Below are 21110 nucleotides of genomic sequence, written 5' to 3'. Positions count from 1 at the left end.
ATATATATATATATAAGAAAAATGGATAGATTGATTGTTTGAAGAAAATGAACATTTATTTGTTAAGAATGTATAAAGATGAAATTTAATACATGATGAAAAATCATAATTTTTTTTTATGAATTACCTTGTTTGAGACTCTAAAAATAGAAAAATGATATTTTTCGGTGAAAATTAAGAAATGAATTGATTGTTTGAATCTCACACTTAATTTTCCATCAAAATATTTACTAATTTAAATTTCCCTGTAAATTTTCTTATTGTAATTGTTTCTAAAATTAAAATTCTTAGTTTTGATAATTTTAATTTTTTTTTAATTTTCTGAATTATTACATGTACATATTTTGGACATTCAACATACATGCAAAATGTTATTTGAATTATTGAATGATAGGGTGTGTATATCAAAGAGTTTATATTTAAAACTTCTCTTTTAGTTTATGAAATTAATATTGGATAATTTTAAAATTATTTTAAACTAATATATTCTTATATTGATAACTTGGTTTTGATTAGGATTATGTAAATACATAAATACTCAATAAAACCATCAAACTTTGAGCAATCATGTTTTTTAATATATCTATTTCTTGTGCGCCATGATGATTTTGTTCTTCTACGTCATCATCATCTTCCTCATCTCCACCGCCTTCTCTTTCTTCACATCAACAAAATGTTTATCACAATGTGCATATCTTCGGAAATAATTATGAAGTGTCATAGTAGCACTGACAATCTTCACTTCTCGAATGAATATCCTTGCATGTCTTTTAAAATCTTCCATTTTTTTTTCAAACTCCAAATTAGCGTTCTAGAACTCATGTAATTGAATATTGTGCTTGGTTAAATAGAATATAGACTTATGGCATGACCAATGCATCTCCTTGTTCAATCAATCGAGCAAACTGACCCAAAAAGGATGAGAGAGCCACAGATTTAGGATTTAGCACTACAATCAATATCACCTTCTCACATAGAAACTGCAAATTCCAAAGATAATCTCTTCTCCTTCAAGTAATGAGCAACTGTGATCCCCAAAAAACCAACGTCAATTACTCAATTGGTTCACATTACCAAAACAAGGGCGATACCAATTCTCAGGGAGATACAAGTCCTAGGGGAAACATACAAGTATTTATTATAAAAAAAAAACTCGTATAAGAAATTGCATGGCACTGTAAAATAAATTACACCGAAACAAAACAACAATGAAAGCAGAAATAAGGGTAACAAATAGGTTAGGTTTAATGAATACTGAGACGCACATCAATGTGTGATTACTGTGATATAACTAGAAGGCAAGGGAAAGGAAGTGTAGAAATCTTCTAAAGTGCTTTCAGAAGTGAAAAGAAGTAGATAATCTTCTTAATGCCATTTCAGGCCAGAACTGAAATAGTAAGCTGACCTTTTATTTAATTGGTATAATCAATAAGCTACTGCGGAACTTAAATCTCATCAAGTTATCTAATTTGAAGGGGAATATTTCTTTTCATCTATAACAATTAAACCAAAATGTACTGTAAAAGACAAAATTGAGAACTTACCTTCAAGCAGTGAGCTGAAACAGATAGACATTTAACATTCAAGACTTGCTCCAAAGCTCCATTGCAGAGTTGGAAAGAGCGTAATCTTCTTTGTATTCTTCTTCATATTCTCTGAAAGCAATATTGGCAGTGCCTAGGGAGTTTGTACTCCTATCAAGAAAACACTTGGTTAACCACCAAGCCACTAGAGGTTGATATTTTCCAGCTCTGGGGCGTATACATGAATATCAATAGGCTCATACAGACCTTCCAAACCTATTCTCAATGTCTTCAGTTTCGTCGTAGAGATCAGGAAATTGGAAGTGTCAGGACCATAAATGATCTCCACTTCAGAAGTTCCATCAATAGTCAACTCTTCAAGTACTGGGAAGTGAGACAAAAGCTTCTCCATTTCACGCTTGTCAGGATCATACATTGTAACATGGAGGAACCTGAGACTTGGGAAATGGCCTGATCTTGGAATAATACCTTTAACCACCCAGGGCCACAAAGTGAGTTTCAAAACCTCTAGTGTTTTGCACCCGAAAATGCACAGAGGCAACTCAAAATTTGCCCAGTTACTAAAATTTAAATGCAGATCAAGCTCAACAACTCCACGCCTAACAGCAGCCTGAATCCAATGCCCAACACATGGTAAATAATGGCAATGAGACAATTTCAGACGAAACAAAAGTATAGGTGTTGCATCACGATAGTAGAGCACATAAGATACAAAAGTTACAAAAGCATTCAAATCTGTCGAAGTCCAGAGTTTAAAGCTTAGTCCACATTATGTTCCATTTTTAGACAAAACGGTAGTCCTGACAGCATCTATTGTAGGAAGAATATAAAATATGTGTCGAACAAGTTCATCTGGTAATTCACTGATCCTATCTCGGTTTATTGCTTCAGAATTTCCCATCAAACCCATTATAACCCATCAATATCAACATCACATGCAAATCAAACCCATGTCTAAGTTTCAACCCAATCACTATCATTAGTTTATTACCACTAATAAAATTAACATGAAAATCAAAAGGAAATTGAACCCATTTCAATATCATATCAGTAGCATTACCATCAATATCAAATTGGATACCGAACATGTTCCCACAATCAAATCTGTACCTTTACCTTATTCAAATACCAACAAGATTAAATGGAAATCAAACCCATTTTGTTTAGCAAAGTTGATATCAACATCAACATCAAATGGAAATCGAACTCAAGTTGTTTACCCATCACCCAAGTTAGTAACATCAAGATCAAATGGAAACCGAATCTATTCATATTATTAGCAACTCAAATTTATTTCAAGTAGAAACAGGGCCGGGTACTGACTCTAAATCAATAAACGAGGAACTTTACTTGAAAGCAGACGTTGAAATTGCAGATGTAACCTCAGAAGAACGCTCTTGCTTTACCAACCCGAATCCATATGGGTTTCACCAGCCCAGACAATTCGGGTGGGTATCAAGAACTACTTCCTTCGTTGTAATGATAATGATAAGAAAGAAAGAGCTTGAGGGATGCTCATGTGGGGGTATTAGAGAACAGAGATTGCAAAGAATTGAACAACTACTTCGTTAGTTCGTTACAATGTAGTGGGTAAATTGTTGAACGAAATGAGGGCAACCGTTGGTATTTTCAAAGTTTCATTAATATATAGTAAACACCGCTACCGTTGAGAAGCGGCTTCCGGCTTCTAAAAGGAGCTACCTCCCTTCTTCTGGTTATAAGCTAAAAAAGCTGTTACTTCTTCGATAAGCTCTAATGTTTTTCAAACTAAAATGTCAGTTTTCACTCTTTCTCTTTTAAACAAGTTTCTTCTTTACTAAAGTAATCTAACTTTGGATCCACATCAAAACATTTCTTTCACCCTTGAAACTTCAAGGTAATTACATCTTACATCCTTATATTCTTTTGTCTTTTAAGATTTATCAAAGTGCATAACTAAGGATAAAATGGAAAATACCATGTTTTGGTAAGAGTTACATTTTCATAATTTATAACATCTGAGTTTGTCCAAGGTAACAATAGCATTAAATTCCTCATGAAAAATGATTCAATTTAGACTTTTGAATCACTTAAAAAATATTTAGAAATGAAGAATGTATGACTAATCAAAAGAGTTAATAAACTCACTGAAAATCTTTTGTAGCACTCACAACTTTAAAAACTCACATCTCACTCATTTCTTAACCATTTTCCACAAAATTTATATCCAATTAGAGTCTAAGACATCCACTTTTAATCTGGAAAGTTTCAGAAGAAATGATAAAATATTTGTTACAAGTAGAATATGTATACATCTAAGATGATAACTTGATGATCGGTTTCTGCACTGCTACTGTGTTTGAACTTTTTTGAACTCCATAACTTTGAACTGGACTGTATGACTTATCCTATTGGATTTCTTACGAACAATCATTGAGCATAGACTCCTTACTCGCGTAATTTGGACGTTTATTGATTGAGTTATCGATACGGAAAGTTGACGGACTTTGACACTATTATTTGAATGACAATTGCTACTTTAGACAAAGACTTTCCTTAATATGAGAGAAATGACTACTAATCATTTGACTACTAACTAATATTATCTAATTACTTTTAATTTGAAGTATATTTACTTTATTTGCACATTTACTTTCAAGTTTATTTACTTGTTTATTTCATGCATACATTAAGTTATTGATAAGTATTTATATCTTAGTGTAGATTATATATATATTTTTAGTATTTAAATAGTCTTAATTACTAAACCTTGTGATATTCTATTGACGTTATTGAGTTGGAGGTGTGAAGCCGGGTGATTAGTACTACCCCGTGATTAAGTGAATTGCTGGTAAAATTGTTGGTAAAATTGTTTTATGCTTTATGAGTTAGCTTTGGGCCCTAGTCCCTACAGATAGTGCATTATTATACTCATAAGAGAATTGACCTTGAGTATACATATTTGGTGTTGACATCGGTACGCTGAAGCTTATCTGTGTTTTGGGTAAAAGTGAACCCTAACATGTGAGTTTGCGATTAATTACCAGTTTTCTTGAAAATTCACACAAATGATTAAATATGTTGATGCTGATATGTATATCTAATGCATAAGTAAAAATTTGTGTGACCAAATACACCTGGTTCTTAATACATTTTACTTGGTTGTTCATATTTGAATTTCTCATTAGCCAAATTATTATAAGAATGTATTATGTACTTATTTGGTATGTGTTACTCATGATGCTACACAATCTTATTTTCAGGTAATGAGTAGATGTTTGGTGAATGAGATGAATCTACTAAATAAAATGATGGTTTTCTTCAATTATTAATTCAAGACAATAAATGCGAGACTCATGTATCTTCACTAAATTTCAGTATTTCTAAATCTGTTGTAATGTAAAATAACTCTGATTTTATTTCTTAATAAAAATATTATTCAGACATATATTTCTATCAGTTTTATTGAGGAAATTTTATTAGTTTTAAGGTCACATCTCTAATTCGGGAACCATATTTCCATATAATATTGGTCTCGGATTTGGAGGCGTGATATATATCATGGGAAGATTTCAATATTCCAAGGAATTGAAAGTTTTGTAAGGGGGTTATTGTTAGGATGTTATTAGAATTTGATTAGGAAAGTAAGTCCTAGTTGTACTTGGTTACTCTTCCTAATTGGATATGGTTAATGTCAAAGTTTATTCCTTTCATGAATTGGTTTTTTTCTACTATGAAAATGTTTTGGTTTTCCTACGACCAATTAGATTGTAATTGGTGTGCTTATATATAGGAGACATAGGTAGTAAATCAAGGTGTGTGAGTGTCATGACTTAGTTCATGGATATGTGGTCATCAGGGCATGGCCATCACGGTAAGGTGGATGTCATCGACAAGGAAGTGTATATCTCTTGTGTAAGGGAGCAAAGATGTCAAGGATGATGATATCTTTTGAGTGTGAGTGTGTTATTGGGATATTCTATCAGTATGGTTGTACATAAGTTATATGTTTTGGGTTATGCGATTTAGCTCAAATGTAGTTTGTACTGTTATATTTCTCATAGTGAAGAACATAATGTCTCTTAAAGAATGTAGGTATAGGTTTATGCCGAACCTCGTTAATCTCAGTGTCTTGTTGTTTTTCTTATGGTTTGTTTACTTTTCTATCGATATACTCTGCGAGACATGTTGGGAGGATCTAATTCCCTAACAGTTATTAGTTTGAATTAATATGATTAGCTCCATGATGCAGTTGTAGAATATTGGAAAAGGTAAATTACAATAAGGAGCACATAATATGTATATAACTATATATTTATGCATGATAATAATACAGGTAGAAACATACGAACATATCAACAACAAAACGAGTGATTTAGAGTTTTGGCTACAGGTGGTTCTTGATGGAAGCACTGTAGTGAGTCTGATCATCATAGTACTTAGACCATAGCATGACCCCTCCATACTTGGAAGAACCTTTAATTGCTGGAAGCACTTGAGAAGTGAGATCATTAACAGGAATGAAGCCACTTCCAGCAGCATCAGGTGCAGCTGGTAGACCTAAGAATATCTTGGTAGCCGGAATATCGGAAACCCACTGCTTCCAAGCGCTTTCGAGGTCGCTGAGATCGGCTGAGTATTGGCAGGGAGGGTTATTGTAGAATTGGACCCAGACGTAGTCGAAAAGACCCGTCTTGAGGGCTTCTCCGACCCAAGCATCAGGGAAAGGGCACTGGGGTGCTGCGGTCAAGTAAACCTTCTTGCCCTTTTTGCTGTATGCAGAGAGGAATGTTGCGAGGTCATCCCAGTGTAGGTTTGTTCCTCCCTCGATATCAAAATCAATTCCATCCAAAACAGCGTCACCAAGAGGGCGAGAAGATGAAGTTCCTCCCAAGAAATTGTTCCACAAATATATTGCAACCTGCCTCGCATCCTCTTTAGATGTGAGGTAGTAGCTCCCAGCCCCTCCTCCGATTGAAAGAATCACCTTAACTCCTTTTGCTTGGCACGATTTAATATCGGAGCTCAAACCGGTGCAGCCATTAGTGTAGGGATCACAATGTCCGGCTAAGTTGATCATGGGAGTCTGGCCATTGCCGAATGTTGGGAGGAAAGCTATGTTCACATAGTCATAGTTGCCTGTGGCACAAGTCTCTTCCAAGGTACCCTCACCTCCATTTTGACCCCAGTAGATCGCAATGCCTGCAGCATCCGCTCCAATTTGTAGTGCTAGAGTTACTGAAACGAGGAATGCCAGTGAAATCGCTATCTTCGGTGCCATTCTGCGATGGAATGTGCTAATAATTAGCTAGTTATAGTGGTTTTCTCGTTACTTCTTGGTTATGCCGTTATGGTAGTGTTTACAGAAGCATATAGCTTTTATAGGGAAAAATTGATCCCTACTGATGGTGAAGCGTTGTGGTTTTGTGAAATGTCCGTGCCCAGAAGTTGCTCATTCCCTATCGGATTGCCTTGGCATCAATATTACCAATGGTTGCAGATTGACGCATACGGCATATTAGGACATCAAATATGTGAAGCTTTGGCTTGTTAGGAATGTTAGCAATAGGCTACTAACACATAATTAAAATATCTAATTAATCTTTTGAGGGTTTTGATGGTTGAGGCTCATAAAGCCCTGAATTCAACTTCATTCAAGCTCTAATATTTAAATTCAGGGTTTAGAAAGATTCACGTCAGCTAACAATATATTCTGATAGATTAAGCATTGTGTTACATCAGTTGCTATATGGCTCAGACACAAATGACATATCAAAATGTATTTCATTCACCTCTAATTTTTACAATATGTATCAGGATCTTTATAGACTTGTCTAGAATGCAATTTCAATAGCATTGATCTTGAGTTTAGTCTTCGTTTAACACTTTAACTCTCCATGAGAAACTTATTCAAGCCACCATGGTGCTAGTGAACCAAGTGTCATCAACCAATCAAAAGCATTCATTTAATTTAAGCATAAATGCCAATTTGCACCCCAAATTTGGCTGAAATTGTCAATTTGCACCCCGAACTTGCATTTGAGTCAATTTACCTCCTAAACTTGGTAAAAATTGCCGATTTACACCCCGAACTTGTATTTGAGTCAATTTACCTCCTAAACTTGGTAAAAATTGCCGATTTGCACCTCATCCGTTAAAGTTAACTGTTTCTATCCAATTTTGCGTCACATGTCATGCATTTAAGGGGTAGTATTGTCATTATATATTTATATTTTTCTTTAAAACAAATGAAAATATTCTTTAAAATGAGGATTATTTTGTTAATCAAATTATTTATTTACATCTATTTTTTCTACCAACTTAACCCTACTTTGAATTATATATTCAATATACCCACCCATTCAAATATAGTGTGTTGTGTATAGATATATTTTTATATGTACACATTGTTGGAGGATGAACAAAACGAGAATAATAACGACGTAATAGAACATAACGTATCCGTTTATTGATTGATAATGAGACCAATATATAGGCATTACATAACCATAATCTCGTAGGATTCGGAGTCCTAATCTATTACAGAGATGCGAATCTATCTCTAACAGAAAACCTAATAAGGCTAAGACACACACAATTGTAGAATAGTAATTCTCTCGAAACACACATTTATTTTTAATTTCAATGTATTTATTTATTTATATTTTTTCTAATATCTTTTAACATACCATATCACATAAAATAATAAGTATATAAATCAATAACATGTTTCGAAAAAAAAAACATTGTAGCAAGTGTTCCTCTTAAGTAATTTTATTAATTTATTTCATTATTCAATATGAATAAATATATAATGACAATACTACCCCTTAAATGCATGACATGTGACGCAAAATTGGATAGAAACAGTTAAATTTAACGGATGGGGTGCAAATCGGCAATTTTTACCAAGTTTAGGAGGTAAATTGACTCAAATACAAGTTCGGGGTGTAAATCGGCAATTTTTACCAAGTTTAGGAGGTAAATTGACTCAAATGCAAGTTCGGGGTGCAAATTGACAATTTCAGCCAAATTGAAGGTGCAAATCGGCATTTATGCCTTTAATTTAATAGTTAACTATGTTAACACATACGAAAAAATGAAGTCAAACAAATAATTAATCAAATAAGCAATTGAGTAAATGAGAGACTTCTCTCCGCCCAAGCCTCCATGGCTTTATTGACGACCAAAAACGGATCTGATCTCATATTCAATGGAAAGATTGAGATACCCAGAATTGGGTTTCCTCTATTCTGAGACCTTAGTAAACCCTCCCCCCTATTTTCCCATTGTATTTACCTCATCATTGGCGGATCCTGTATAGTCACATCAAGAATGCTTAAAGTTCTAATTTCTAAATAAAAAAATAAGTAAATAGTGATAATTTGAACAGTGCTTAAAAATCATGAAGTAATTTTTTTCGAACGCTTCATTTTGGCTGTAGTTTTGATCTTACATGATCTTAGTCTAATAACATATAATCATTGAAAAACAATACTTATAATAGACAACTACTAACAATGTGACATTACAGCTAGCTACCAAAATTGATAAGTGCACATATATAACCAAACAATTTGATAAAATAGTATAACACAAAAGTGATAGATCGTTCGGTTAGAACGTCTATAAAATACCCTGAAAAACATCATCGTTAGTATAGAATAAGCAGGGATCGTTCAGTCCGGGGAATCAAAATGGCCTCAACACTTATCAAGTTATGGGGGATTTGATTTGGATTCTAAGACTACTACTTAAAATAAATCCTAAATTACTTATATACAATTGATCAACCATTCATCACATAACCAAAACATGAATTTCACTCAAGAAACATGTATGACACGCATAGAACATCATATAGGCAACAACTTATTTCGATTATATCTAAGTCAATTTCAATTCCAATTCTAATTAGAGTCCGAAACGGTTCATCTAATCGTTAAGACTTCTTAATTATTTAGAATCAACGAAGCGTTCAATCCTAAACATATGCTAAAAAGAGTTCAACACAACGAAGCATACTAGTTAAACACAAAGTAGCATATAAGCACATTAAGTCGAATTGGAGACATGTAAGCAAGCATGGCGTCACTCATCTTGATTAAGCATGCAAATTCCTAGAACTATCACAACCCTAAACAAGTAACAATAATTGAAACACGAAGCGCATATTCAATCAAAGAACACTTTGGTGAATTAAATCGCAACCCTAGAGAACCATGGCCTTGGCTTCCTCAAGCATTGATTTAGATGTACAAGTTCAAGGAACAAATCGAAATAAAACCTAAATACAATTCGGAAACCTACTGCCCATAATCATCTAGCACGTCAAACATACATATTTCAATGAATTCATACAATCAAAACATAAAACCAAAGAAGTTTGAATTTATGTTCTTCATATATAAAACCGAAAATCACATCCAAGAATTCATACAATGAAATCGAAAATTGCAGAAAATAAAAAGAAAGATTACAAGTCATGGATGAATCACACATTAGAAACCTTGAAGGATGAAGCAAGGATGAATTCAGATTTAGAGAGACAAGGAGATGAGCACGGCTTGGTGGAGATGGATGAAGTTTTTGGCTTGTAATTTTCTGGATGGAATTTGGCAGAATTTCGGCTTGCTTTGTGAGAGAATGGTGATGAATTTTCTGAAAGGAGGCCGAGCTATATATATATAGGAAAGAGGAGAGGAGGCTGTTAGGGTTTTGGTGGGCTTGGTCCATCAATACACGACTGTGATCTCTCCTCAATGAATGCATCGAATGGCTGCCCTTGTTCTTGTGTAATTTCAGTCTTTATCTCCTTGTTTATCTCTTCTATACACGGCATGACTCATCCTTTGCTGATTTGAATAGGCACGGCTGATCTCCTATTTTCTCTCAAGAGTAATGCACGGCATGGACTCTTATTTCCTCTCAAATTCGTACCTTATTTTCATCTCCAATCTTGCACGGCTGAATCATTTAATTACCTTGCAATTATCTCTTAAATCTGAAAATAAGAAAAGAAAACATAAGTAAGAGATAATACATTCGAAAATCATGTCCTAATCTAGACATTAGTTGTCTTAAAAAGACACATGTAATAGATGAGCTCAACTAGATTAGGAAAGTTTCTAATTTGCAAAAAGGAAACTTACTAGAATAAGTAAGTTACTAGAACAAGGAAGTTCATTTAGGAAAGTTTCGTAATAAGAGTTTGAGTTCAAGTAGGACTTTCCAAAATGGTACGTTTCCTAGTCTAACAAGGATTCCTAATGCAAACATGACTCTCAAGATATCGCCAATGCGACTAAAACATAGAAAGGTGAAGACTCCTAATTCAACTAGGTTTCCTAGTCCTATAAGGATTCCTACTCAAACTAGGACTCTAGACCAATTCTTCGTTTTTAACTCATTTAAGCACAAATACACATCCATAACCGTCCAAGACTCCTTTTGTGACTCAATGACTCGATATTACAACAATAAGGGTTAAGCAAAGTACAAATGGAGGTAAAAACATATTAAGAACGTAGCACAAAGTGCTCCTATCAAAAAGTCACAAAACAATTCGTGAATTTATAATTCTATTCAATCAATTCATACATCAAGAAATACTTAATTTATGTTAATTGAATGAATAGAGCAGTTTGAACAGATGAAGTGGATGGACAAAAACATGCTTCTTCTTTGTTCTCTTCCTTGACTATTCCAAAAAGTAGCAATTAGAATTCAACTCAATCCAAACTCAAAATCAGAAGAACCAAAATAATTAAACGAAGTAAAACTAAATCCTAATTCCAATTCCATCACCTCCTTCATTTGAGATTGCCAAACAAAAACAAAAGCTATAAATCCCCAATTCGATCTAGGGAGTTTGCTGAGTAACGCCACGAAACCACACTTTAGTAGTTAATGGAAGACGGTAGTATTGTGGTGGAGAGTGGAGCTAAGGTAGGGATTTGATTTAGAAATTAAGGCCTTAGTCTTTGAGGCCGGAAAAAAATGAATTTAAGTAATTATTATTTTGTACGCATGTGAAAATGTTGAGTGACGGTGGGTATAAAGGATGCTTCTACTTAAAAAAAGTGTATATTACTTTTGTTTTTCTTTGTGATTGATTAGGGATGCATGCATCCCTTATTATGAAGAGGATCCGCCCATGTACCTCATTATCCTTATCTTCCTGATCGAGCTTCATTGTCGACCTGCAAATTCTATCACTCAGCAGCATATTTAAGCCCCAATTTCGTAATAAAATCATCACTTAGGATTTTTGGGAAGGGACAAAGGAGATTCGATCGAACAAGGTGAGGCAGAGCTAATGACGGCTGTAATGAAATTTTAAGATGATCACTGTTCTCTGCTCTCGAAATGAAGACGATTCGTTACTTGATTTATATTAGATTCCATTATTTTCTCACATGGGGTTGTTTTGCATCGCACCGTCGTCTTCTACCCAAAATGTGATACTTACTATGAACAAGACCGGTGAGAAGTCTAAATCCAGATTGTCGGAATTCGCCGTAATCGACCTTATCAATTCCGCTGTGAGGATGGGTGCGAGGGCCTCAGTTATAACCGTGGTAATATTATTAACCAAAATTTTGAATTTATCACATATAATAATGAGGAAGGTGAAAAAAGTAGATAACTACACAGACGTTTTCCGTCAGTACATGAGGATGGTGCATGTGGTGCCCCGAATATGCTCTCGATAACTAGATCCACTTACTTTCATAGCAAGCATATTGAAAGAGCTAGGAGCCTCCACATTATATGCAGGTGCTTCCAACCCTCCACGAATATCGGTCTGAACTTTTTGGAGCACCAAGGACTAAAAGTTTACAGTGGAAATAGCCTTGTTCTTTGAGCACATAGAATCCCAGGCAGTAGTTTTCTTTTCTCAACCCCTTTCTGTATTTCGATTTTGTATTTGCTGCTTTTTGCTTTAATCAGATTAGGGTGGGCACGAGACGGGATGGAACGGGATGTGGCTCATCCCACGTCTCGTCCCATTCTTTTGGATCGGGACGGGACGGGACAAATCTCACATTCCTATGAAGTTAAATAAAAACCTATATTTTTATTTTTTTTCATTAACAAAGTAACATTTAATAATGAAATTTTAACAAAAAAATACATATCATGTTCAAAATATTATAATTTACCATTATTATTTGAGTTGATATAATTTTGGAGTTATTAAGAACATAAATTAGTTTCATTTTGATACAAATATATAATAATTTTTAAGTTTTTATTAAAGGTAGGACGAGACAGAACGAAGTGGGATAGAAATTATTCGTCCCACGTCTCATCCCACTATTATGAAATGGGACGGGATCGGGACGGGACGAACATTTTTAGACCTTCGTCCCGTCCCGTCCTTACGAATTTCGAGACGGGATCGGGATTTCCGTTTTTTATGCCCACCCCTAGATCAGATAGCACCTGACATATATGACCAAACTGATGAGGCCAAACGTACCCAAAATTAGAGAAACTTCTCTGTCTAATTACCTTTTAACTATTTAAATTCTCTAATCAAATTTTATTTTATTTCAAGTGCCATGAAATGCCGTCAAAAAGAGGAAATATTGTAACAGTCGACTCGTTGTGGTATGTGTAAATACGATGAAAGCACATGCTAAAGATTAGAAAGAAAGTCAGGGGCAATCGACTATCTACGTGACACTATTGTCGTAACAAAGAATTTTCCGCTTAAAACCAACTTGATAGTATTGTTACTATTGTACTTGGCACTAAGCAACGAGAAAGCCCCATATAAGACTGAACTCGGTTACATGATCAAGAGAGTCATATCCAAATTAAGGAAGCTTCGCCATTATGTCTCTTTTAACTAACTTTATCTTCTCCAAGTTAACTACTAACAAACAACTACTCACGATACATTCTCAAGGCGAAAAAATCTTTCGTAATAATGATCGCATCACCTATAATCCTATATAACGTAACATGAAGAACAAATGAAAACACACGAGGCCATTGAATAAGGGAACTCTTTTGAGATTACATTATATTGAATGAAATATATTTCCTTTAATTCTATATTTTTATTGGACAACTACACTACCCACATGTCACGGCTGCCACCAAGAAGGTTATACTTGGTGCTAAGCAACTACAAAAATTGGAGAATATCCAAACTAGGATGCTTCCTCATCAGGTTCCTCTCAAATTCCTCTCAAATTCAATACCCTATCCAACTGGGTCCTGAATTTCACCATAGATGAATATTCACAGCTATCTTATTTACTTTTTCAGATGCTTCTAATATTTGACAAAGGTTGCTTTGTTCATTTGCTTAATTTATACATGGATACATTTTCAGACTACCTTGCTCAAATGAGACTACGACACGTATCTGCTCATTCATATTTATACCAGATACATTTATAGATAATTTTGCCAAATTAAGCTTGAGATTACGACATGCATCCACTAATTTGCATAATTTATGCACAGGTATATTTTTTGACTACTTCGCCAATTTAAGAAAACGACATGCATCTAATTTGGCGTTAACGTATGATTCATCTTGACAGATATTTTTCTGTTTTTGTGGTATTAGCTTGACGCAAATGGCATCATAAGTTACATTACCATTCACATCAAACATAACTGACATTTCCCATGCGCATCAATATAACAAACATAACATAGTATGTAGTTCCCCATTACCTTGATTTATGAATCATTCAAAATTTAAAGTTTAAACAATTAGGTTTTTTTGGGGGAGTTATTTATCTATGCACCATTGATGCCCTCCAGTCCTCCACTAGGGAAGCACTACAAGTGTCCCACTTATAGTACACGGGCATGTGATTTGCATCTAAAGCCAGAAAGGTGGTACCAACTTGAATGATTGAGCTAACTTGAATCTACAATTTTGGTTTGGGGGAAAAATGTGCTTAGCTTTTGAGCATTGTTGTCTAATTAAGAGCTACATTTCCTTGTTCTCTAATCTCTGAGGAGAATAATGAGCATTTGACTTTAGGGTTTTGCTACATGATTAGGTCACGTTACATTATGATTAGTTTGAATTCTTTTGTGGGAGAAGACAAGAATATTACAGAGATGTACATCACCAAAGTTATCAAGATTGGCTACAATAGTATATCTTAGTGATCCCAATTGGAACCAGAAGTTAACGCGCATCACCTAAGTTAACCAAATTGGCTGCAAGATTAACATAAGGTTATAAGTGATTCACGTGGAACTATAAGTTAGAGAATAGCGAGACTAATTGCCGCCAGCCTATATACCATTGAATTTGATCCACAAACTTTGTGTTTGATAGAGGCAGAGTCAAATTGCAATCACGTTGTATTTGATATGTTTGCCGACTAGTATTTTGATACGCTAAATTGTTAAGACTATCTCCAATCCACACAAGTGAAGGGTTAAAAAGTTTTTATTTAGCACTCTTCATCTCCAACTCCCTTAAGTTAAGGGATAAAGACATTAGGTGAGGACTAAAAGATGTTGTTAAGGGCTATCTTTAAGTGAGTTTTGATTTCATTTGTTTATTCAATAAATCCCCCACATCTAATTCTTATTATTAACTACATCTAATTTTAATTATAATTTTTTATTAATACAATTAATTCAAATTTGATGATTAATATAATTAACTTTAATTTTGATGATTAATACAATTAATTTTTGTTGTTGATTAGTACAATCAATTTTATTTTTTGTTGATTAGTACAATTAATTTTAATTTTAATGATTAATATAATTAACTTTTAATTGATATGATTCATAGAATTAATTTTAATTTTAATTGGTTAATACAATAAATTTTAATTTTGAGGATCAAAATTAGGAATGGATTAAAAAAATCCATATGTATGTATATATATATATATATATATATATATATATATATATATATATATATATTGGAATCAAACAACTACTCTTGATACATTTATGAAGCAAACAACTAGTTTCTTTCTAGTTCAAGCAAACGACTACTTTTGATCGAGGTAGATGAATCCGCAATATCATTACTTAATTTCTTTATATTTTGTTAAATATATATTATCACGTCAAACATGGTTAAATGAGACGAGTGAGATGTAATAATAATTTCAATTGAAATATATAATAAAATGTCAGAACTAATTCTTAATTATGAAAATAACTTATTTACTTGAAAATAAAAATATAATACTTAAACAAATAATAACAACCTTAAATCCTTAAAATATAATTTAGGGCTAAAAATTTAGCCCTATATATTGGAGACGGTTGATGTCACATTGATGAATAGTTTAAATTTTCAGGGCTAAAATTTTAATCCTGTGACTATTTTAGCATTTTCGGTTGGAGACGACCTGAGTATTCCAAATGTAAGTGGACAAATTATTATTGAGACATAGTAAGATCACATCTTACAACAAAAAAATTATGCTTAAAGGATAAAGAGCGATCCATGCCCCCCTATAGATAGTTGATTTGAAAAAAAACTTAAAGCGACATTAGTTGTAGAATTTAATGGTAGTAAGAAACTTCGAAGCACACAAGATCCAACTCATTTTATTGAGTCTCACAGCCGAATAAGATTTTTTTATAAGGTTCTATATTAGTTCTTGATCGAATTATGGTTACTTGAAATTTATGTGAATTAGTTAAATAACGATATTTTTGTTGTTACAATTACGCGTAGATTTTATTTGTAACTCAATTCCGTAAAAATAATGTAAAGATTAGATTTATATGCCACATTCCCATTTCCCACAGATATATTTTTTCTGCAGCCAAGTCTAGAGACAGGTGAGTATTAAGTACAGAAGTAGTAAGACTATGCATTAGCCAGCTGTAACGTCTCACAGCCAAAAACTATAGAGGAGCATATCTTGCCCATATCTCTTTCTCCATCCTCACCTCTCATATCAATCTGACTCAGCTCCTCTAACAGTCGAGAATCCTACCCGCCCTTCTCGCTCCGTTTTTGACCGCCGTTGACTTGTCAGCCATAGCCGGCCCCCTGTGGTGAAATACTCAACTGCCGACGACGCCACGTTAAGCATTAAGCGCGTATTCGATAACGATCGGGCCTCGGTGCTTCATGTTTATACTTTCGTATAAACTCACACTCCACCCACCACTATAAAAGCACTTTGGGGCAGAGCCTCCTCATTATAGCATTGCACCCAAGTTTAGTTTTTGGTCTGGAGTTTTCGTAAGCTCTTAGTTTTCTCCAACTTCGTTTCAAAGTTCGAGTCTTTACTGACTTGAAAGTTTGGAGAAACAGAGTTTGACGTTTGAGGTTTGGTTTTTTTGAATTCAAAGGTTCGATTTTTTGTCTTTATTTTCTTTCCTTGTTTGGCTTTTCTTAGCTGTATGATTCTGCTCTAGCTGTGTTGCTTATGTGTGTGCGGCCATGTAGAGAGCCAAGATCCAAAAGGGGTCATCTTGGTTTGGTTTTGCTTGTTTTATCAGATCTATATTTGAATCTTTGTGTAGTGTTCTTATTTTTGGATTGGCATTGTTGTTAGGTTTGGTTTATAATGGAGGAAAAGATGGAGGTTGAGAAAAAGTATATCACTGTTGAGCAGCTGAAGCTTCACAACAGGCCAGGGGACCTATGGATCTCTATCCAGGGAAAGATTTACAATGTCTCTGATTGGGTTAATGACCACCCTGGTGGAGCTACTATTCTGTATGATTTGGGTGGTCAGGATGTTACTGATGGATTCATGGCTTACCATCCCAGCACAGTGTGGAAGCGCCTTGGGAAGTACTTCAATGGTTACCATCTCAAGGATTTTGAGATCTCTGAGGCGTCTAAGGACTACAGAAAGCTTCATGCCGAGATTACGCAGATGGGTTTATTTGAAAACAAAGGGCACGGGGCTTTTTACAATATTACAACTATTGTTGTTTTGCTTTACCTAGTTGTGTATGGTGTGTTGAAGTCTGATAGTGTTTTGGTGCATTTTGTTTGCGCTGTGATGTTGGGGATCCTTTGGATTATGGGAGCCTATATGGGACATGATTCGGGTCATTACCAAGTCATGTCGAATCGTAAGTGGAACCAAATCATTCAGGTTCTGGCTGGGAATTGCCTTACTGGAATTAGCATTGCTTGGTGGAAATGGACTCACAATCAGCATCACATTGCCTGCAACAGCCTCGACTATGATCCTGATCTACAACACATGCCGGTCTTTGCTGTGTCCACAAAGTTCTTTCATTCGATTACTTCAGTCTTTTACGGGAGGAAGATGGATTTTGATCATGTGGCTAGGTTTTTAGTTAGCCACCAGCATTTTACTTATTACCCTATTATGATTGTCGGAAGGATCAACTTATTTATTCAGACCTTCTTGTTGTTGTCATCCAAGAGAAGCATCCCCAATAGGACTATGAACATAATGGGAATCCTTGTTTTTTGGACTTGGTTTCCTCTACTTGTCATGTGTCTTCCTAGCTGGAGCGAGAGGGTGATGTTCGTGCTTGTGAGCTTCACAGTGACCGCATTTCAGCACATTCAGTTCACTTTGAATCATTTCTCCGGAGATACTTATCTTGGACCACCGACTGGGAATGATTGGTTCGAGAAGCAGGCTGCAGGAACCATTGACATTTCGTGCTCGAAGTACATGGATTGGTTCTTTGGTGGCCTGCAGTTTCAGCTGGAGCATCATTTGTTCCCCCGATTACCCCGATGCCAACTGAGGACGGTTTCTCCAACCGTGAAGGAACTATGCAAGAAGCACAATTTGCCTCACAGGAGCTTGTCCTTCTGGGATGCCAATGTGACCACCATTCGGGTTCTCAAGAAAGCTGCCCTGCAGGCTTGGGACATGACCCTTCCTGTCCCAAAGAACTTGGCGTGGGAAGCGATTAACACCCATGGCTGAGGTTTGCCGAGGCTCTTCAGACTATTACCCTGCGACATTACATTTCTGTTTTTATAAACTTGGGGTATCTAGAAAGAAGATAATTTTTTTAGCTGTTTTTTTTCATTTCTATTCGATATTATTTTTGACATTCCCACTTCTGCAATAATTGATTTCTATGTTAAATTCGCTATTCAAACGCTATCAAATTCAATTGATATGCATTATCAGATTTTAATACAGATTATAGAGATGGCTCCTCTCACAAATGATTTTGTAGATTGAGTAGCTTGTTGTTACCAGTGAGAATTAGTTCCTTGAATTCCATGAGTTGTCCAAGCTGCAGGGGAGCCTAGTTTACTTGCTAATGCTAACCATTCTAGCTAGTCCACAAAGTATAGATTTTTAAGTTCATATTCTGCCTTCTTCTAATGTCCTGATTGATGAAGACAAAGTTGTGACTTTCAATCATTTATACCATTATATGCATTTGATTGGCTGTAACATTTACACGAAGCCACACTGCTATCAGTGCTTTGCCTGGCTTCGCTTGAAGAACAAACTGCTGCAATCACACCAGTCATTTTTCTCCACATGTCCTTGGTGTTGTTCTGTTTCTTCGCAAATATCAATTCCACCACATAAATATGTGTAGTCCAGTCTTCAGCAATGCATTGATGATTAAATCATTTTTGTTTTTTTTGTTTGGCTTTCATTCATTCTCTTGTCAGTTACACTAGACAGAACTATAGTGTTGTTTCATCGGACCACCTTGTGAACCTTCACTTGACGGTTCTACTGCAGGCGCTGTTAGTTTGGCTCCAAATAATGAACGGTAAAAATTGAATTACAATGTTCTAGTATTAACATACTCCACCTGTGGCCCCTTCTATAAACTCTACAAAACCAAGTGAACCAACCCATTTCTCTATCCTTCACAAGTCCAAAAAGCACCTCACAATCAACAATCTCAGCCAATCCGCCGGGACCTGTTAACGCAGAACGACAGAACTCCATATCAAGGCCCGATCCCACGTCGGGTCGGGTCACTCAGCTAAGGTGGGTGGGGGCAAAGAAGGAATTCGTCCTCTACTGAACTAAATCTTCGCTACCCAAACGTTGATTTCAATGTATTGCCGTTGGGATCATTACAGCTGTGGAGCTTCAAAGTTCAAACCAAGCGCATGGCCTCCTCCACCTTGGATCCTTCAATTCGCCTAAATCACTCACCAAATCCCACCTCCTACAAAATTCCATCAAATCCCTCCTTCCTCATCCTCGCCCCCTAATTCAATTATCCCCCAATTTGGAATCCGATATGGCCGGCAGGAAAAGAATTTTGCAGCACTCTCGTCCAGTCCCCTAGCTCGGGTTTCGAACCCTGACGATGTCCAGAGCTTCAACATATATATTAGTCCTGAATCATCCCAATTCAATTGGAATTGTGAATCCGTATATATTTCTCGAATTGAATTCCTGTGGGGACTTCTGAGCTTTATAATTGTTTCTTTGGTTTGATTTCTAAGAACTCCATGGGCTGTTTTCTGTTGAAGAATTTGGAAATCTAAGAGGTCGCTGAGACCTTGAAATTGATTTGATAGAGAAAAGAAATAGAGGATGGAGAAGAACTGATGCTTTTTAGTTTTTTGACCTCATACCTATCTCACAGTACTTTTTTATTTTCCCAAACCCCTCATCAAATTAAACAGAGACGGACAATATCTCCATTTCAAAAACATAAGAGGGATTGACTCGAATTTGTGGCTGAGGGACTGTCACTTCATCCAGTTACATGAAGGTGGATATTCACAGAGTGAATGGCAGAATATTCGGTTGTTTCATACTTAAAGCAATGCATGGTTCTGGTGGAAGGTCTATGTGTATCTGGTTTCTTCCATTTTAAACCACACTATGAACCCTCCATCCTCTGGAGATCTTTTATAGATTTGCTTACTGGAACTGGAAACACTGGAGAAAAGTGAAACAGGCCACAGGGATGAAGCCACTTCCAGTAGACTCAGTACAGTCTTGGTACTAACAGAATCCAATTACATGTTTTGGGACCATCATTCATTCCAATTCCAGATTGCTGACATCCCTAGACGATCAGAAGCCTACTGATGAGCTGCAGCAATGCAGTTTCTGTATTGGGAATGGCAGCATTCTCATGACTGACCAACATGATAACATTATCATTAGTTCATAAAAGAGCATGCATGGCATCTGGGACTATTTGAACCTCCTCTCTTCTGCTTCCTACTACTAACTACAACTTTAATAAACTTGCAGAAGCAAACTTCAAGTACTAGAAGTCTGAAACATGAAAAAAAAAAAAAAAGATGAGGTAAACAGCTACAAAACAATGAAGAAAAAAGAACACAAGGAGAAAAGAAGGAAAATTGTCAGAAGTGGGATTTGAACCCACGCCCTCTCTCGAAGACCAGAACTTGAGTCTGGCGCCTTAGACCACTCGGCCATCCTGACTTGCTGCTCAAGTTTTCCTTAAAATAAATAATATGTGATACTAGAGACACGTATAAAAGAACAAGAAATTCCGAAGCAGAGCAAGACCATGACCTTAGACTGCCGATTATGTACTACTTAGGAAGCCTTTGGGTCGGGTCGGGTATTCTAGGCTGGGCCTGATAGCAGCAGTATGCATTACACAGGGGCAACATTGTCTTCCAGGAATCGAGATAGCGTATTGGTTACGTTC

At 35.5% G+C, this 21110-nt stretch overlaps 2 protein-coding genes, 1 non-coding gene and 1 pseudogene across 4 annotated transcripts; 1 reads left to right on the top strand and 3 right to left on the bottom strand.

The window, feature by feature from the left end:
- Positions 1–961: 961 nt before the first annotated feature.
- Positions 962–2454, bottom strand: LOC126803652 (F-box/FBD/LRR-repeat protein At1g51370-like; annotated as a pseudogene).
- A 3368-nt stretch (positions 2455–5822) lies between these two features.
- Positions 5823–6842, bottom strand: LOC126803966 (hevamine-A-like). Its single transcript, XM_050531707.1, has one exon. The coding sequence runs from the start codon at positions 6802–6804 to the stop codon at positions 5911–5913; it is 894 nt and encodes a 297-aa protein (XP_050387664.1). The 5' UTR covers positions 6805–6842; the 3' UTR covers positions 5823–5910.
- A 9834-nt stretch (positions 6843–16676) lies between these two features.
- Positions 16677–18679, top strand: LOC126803945 (delta(8)-fatty-acid desaturase 1-like). Of its 2 annotated transcripts, none has more exons than XM_050531682.1 (2): positions 16677–16841; positions 17048–18679. In XM_050531682.1, the coding sequence occupies exon 2, from the start codon at positions 17060–17062 to the stop codon at positions 18413–18415; it is 1356 nt and encodes a 451-aa protein (XP_050387639.1). In that variant the 5' UTR covers positions 16677–16841; positions 17048–17059; the 3' UTR covers positions 18416–18679. The 2 variants fall into 2 exon arrangements, with proteins under 2 accessions (XP_050387639.1, XP_050387640.1); XM_050531683.1 differs by having other exon boundaries at positions 16721–16818.
- A 2115-nt stretch (positions 18680–20794) lies between these two features.
- On the bottom strand, positions 20795–20878 carry TRNAL-CAA (transfer RNA leucine (anticodon CAA)). Its single transcript has one exon. It is a non-coding gene; the product is annotated as a tRNA-Leu (tRNA).
- Between the last annotated feature and the right edge of the window lie 232 nt (positions 20879–21110).

The sequence above is a fragment of the Argentina anserina genome, chromosome 7, assembly GCF_933775445.1.
Source record: "Argentina anserina chromosome 7, drPotAnse1.1, whole genome shotgun sequence".
NCBI lineage: Eukaryota > Viridiplantae > Streptophyta > Magnoliopsida > Rosales > Rosaceae > Argentina > Argentina anserina.
This window is presented reverse-complemented; position numbering and strand designations above follow the sequence as displayed.